A 1,826-nucleotide genomic window follows, 5' to 3' on the forward strand; every position below is an offset into this window, starting at 1 on the left:
GAAGGTATGTTAACGCATTCACAAGGAATTCCACCCAAACACATTCGATGCATTGGCTTACCATTTGCAAAGCATAGATGAAACTTCAAGTAACAATGGTTATACCAAGTCAAAGAAGATTAGAAAACGAGGACATGCTGAGTTTCTACTTTCTTTATGAACACTCCAAAACCCAAGAGAGCATATAAAGCAAGGAATCACATTGATCCTTTGTGTGTGTGTAACGAGAAAAACCATGGCCATCTCAAGAAGCAATGGCCTAGTGTTCGTGATGCTGCTGCTATTTGCTTGCTATGTAATGCAAATAAGTGCAGAAACTCGCACCTGCGTGCAGCGCAGGAGCCCGTGCTTTCTAAAGCGTATAGCATGCCCGCCTGAGTGCCCTTTTACGTCGCCAAAGGATCCAAAAGCCAAAGTCTGCTACATTGACTGTGAATCTCCCATATGCAAAGCTCAGTGCAAAAGTAAGATCCTTACCTGACTTTACAAAATGTATAACAACTCCATGTTTCTTCATTTAACCAAAGATTCAAGGTAACTGGTCTGGAATATTAGAATTCATGGTGTAGATATAGAAATAGAGAGTAGAGAGAATGGTAAACTGATAATATATATTAAGTGAATTGTATCTGATATTTGATACAATCCATAACCAATGTATACTACTAGTTCATCAGAGAATAAAATAAATGGTAATGCTCAACTTCCATAAGAACTAATTCCTATATGGTTAAGCTAATTCCTATGTGCATTTATTCTTGGTCAACATAAAACTCTAACATGGCTATTCTTTTTGCTTTTGCCATTGTAATTTCATTTACCTTTTTATGGGAGCGTACCTATGCTAAGCTTTTACTCTGTTTGGTGATAACAGCTCGCAAACCGAATTGTAATGGTCGAGGATCGGCATGCTTGGATCCTCGTTTTGTCGGTGCAGATGGAATTGTTTTCTACTTCCATGGAAGGCGGGATGAGCATTTCAGCTTAGTGTCTGATGAGAACCTTCAGGTCAATGCACGTTTCATTGGCCTTAGGCCAGAAGGAAGGAAAAGGGATTATACTTGGATTCAAGCATTGGGAATCCTATTTGAATTCCACAACTTCTCTATCGAGGCCACCCGATCAGCAATTTGGGACAAAGAAGTCGACCACTTGAAACTCTCATACAACGGAGAGGAGCTCGTGATCCCAGAAGGTCACCTCTCCACATGGCAGTCCACAGAGAATCAGCTTAAAGTGGAGAGAACATCAAGCAAAAACAGTGTCATGGTTACTCTACCAGAAGTTGCCGAGATATCAGTCAACGTGGTACCTGTAACCAAGGAAGATAGTAGAATCCACAACTATCAAATCCCTGATGATGATTGCTTTGCTCACTTGGAGGTTCAGTTCAAATTCTACGGCCTGTCCCACAAAGTTGAAGGAGTTCTTGGCAGGACTTATCAGCCTGATTTCAAGAATCCGGCAAAGCCAGGTGTAGCAATGGCAGTTGTTGGAGGAGAAGACAGGTATAGAACCTCATCGCTTCTTTCTCCAGATTGTGGTGCTTGTGTATTTTCTCCAAAACAGCCTTCAGAAAGGAAGACCTCTGTGCTGGAGTATGGTTTGCTGGATTGCACTGGTGTTGCAAAAAGTGGGAATGGTATAGTTTGCAGGAGATAAATTCTGAATCCACAAAGCTGTTGCAAGAAAATTTTAATTGTTTTCATGTTTATTGTGTTGGTAAAACTCTTATTCTACCAGATTTCATGCTGAATAAAAAATTGTAATCATTTTTGTTTAGTGGAAAAATAAAAATTGTGATATTTTGTCTGTTAATTAAGAAA

The 1,826-nt window shown here is 39.9% G+C and overlaps 1 protein-coding gene across 1 annotated transcript; it reads left to right on the forward strand.

Moving 5' to 3' along the window:
• The first annotated feature begins 208 nt into the window (after positions 1-208).
• Positions 209-1,826, forward strand: LOC107634322 (uncharacterized). Its single transcript, XM_016337857.3, has 2 exons — positions 209-464; positions 875-1,826. The coding sequence occupies exons 1-2, from the start codon at positions 236-238 to the stop codon at positions 1,660-1,662; spliced, it is 1,017 nt and encodes a 338-aa protein (XP_016193343.1). The 5' UTR covers positions 209-235; the 3' UTR covers positions 1,663-1,826.

Source organism: Arachis ipaensis, chromosome B3, assembly GCF_059453495.1.
Source record: "Arachis ipaensis isolate K30076 ecotype BB chromosome B3, ASM5945349v1, whole genome shotgun sequence".
Classification (NCBI taxonomy): Eukaryota; Viridiplantae; Streptophyta; class Magnoliopsida; order Fabales; family Fabaceae; genus Arachis; species Arachis ipaensis.

What these genes read in the sequence shown, in the direction of transcription:
- LOC107634322 (XM_016337857.3), top strand. Translation starts at nt 236, where the DNA reads ATGGCCATCTCAAGAAGCAATGGCCTAGTGTTCGTGATGCTGCTGCTA. An exon ending in ATGCAAAGCTCAGTGCAAAA is followed by an intron (nt 465 to 874) that starts GTAAGATCCTTA and finishes TGGTGATAACAG; the next exon opens with CTCGCAAACCGAATTGTAAT.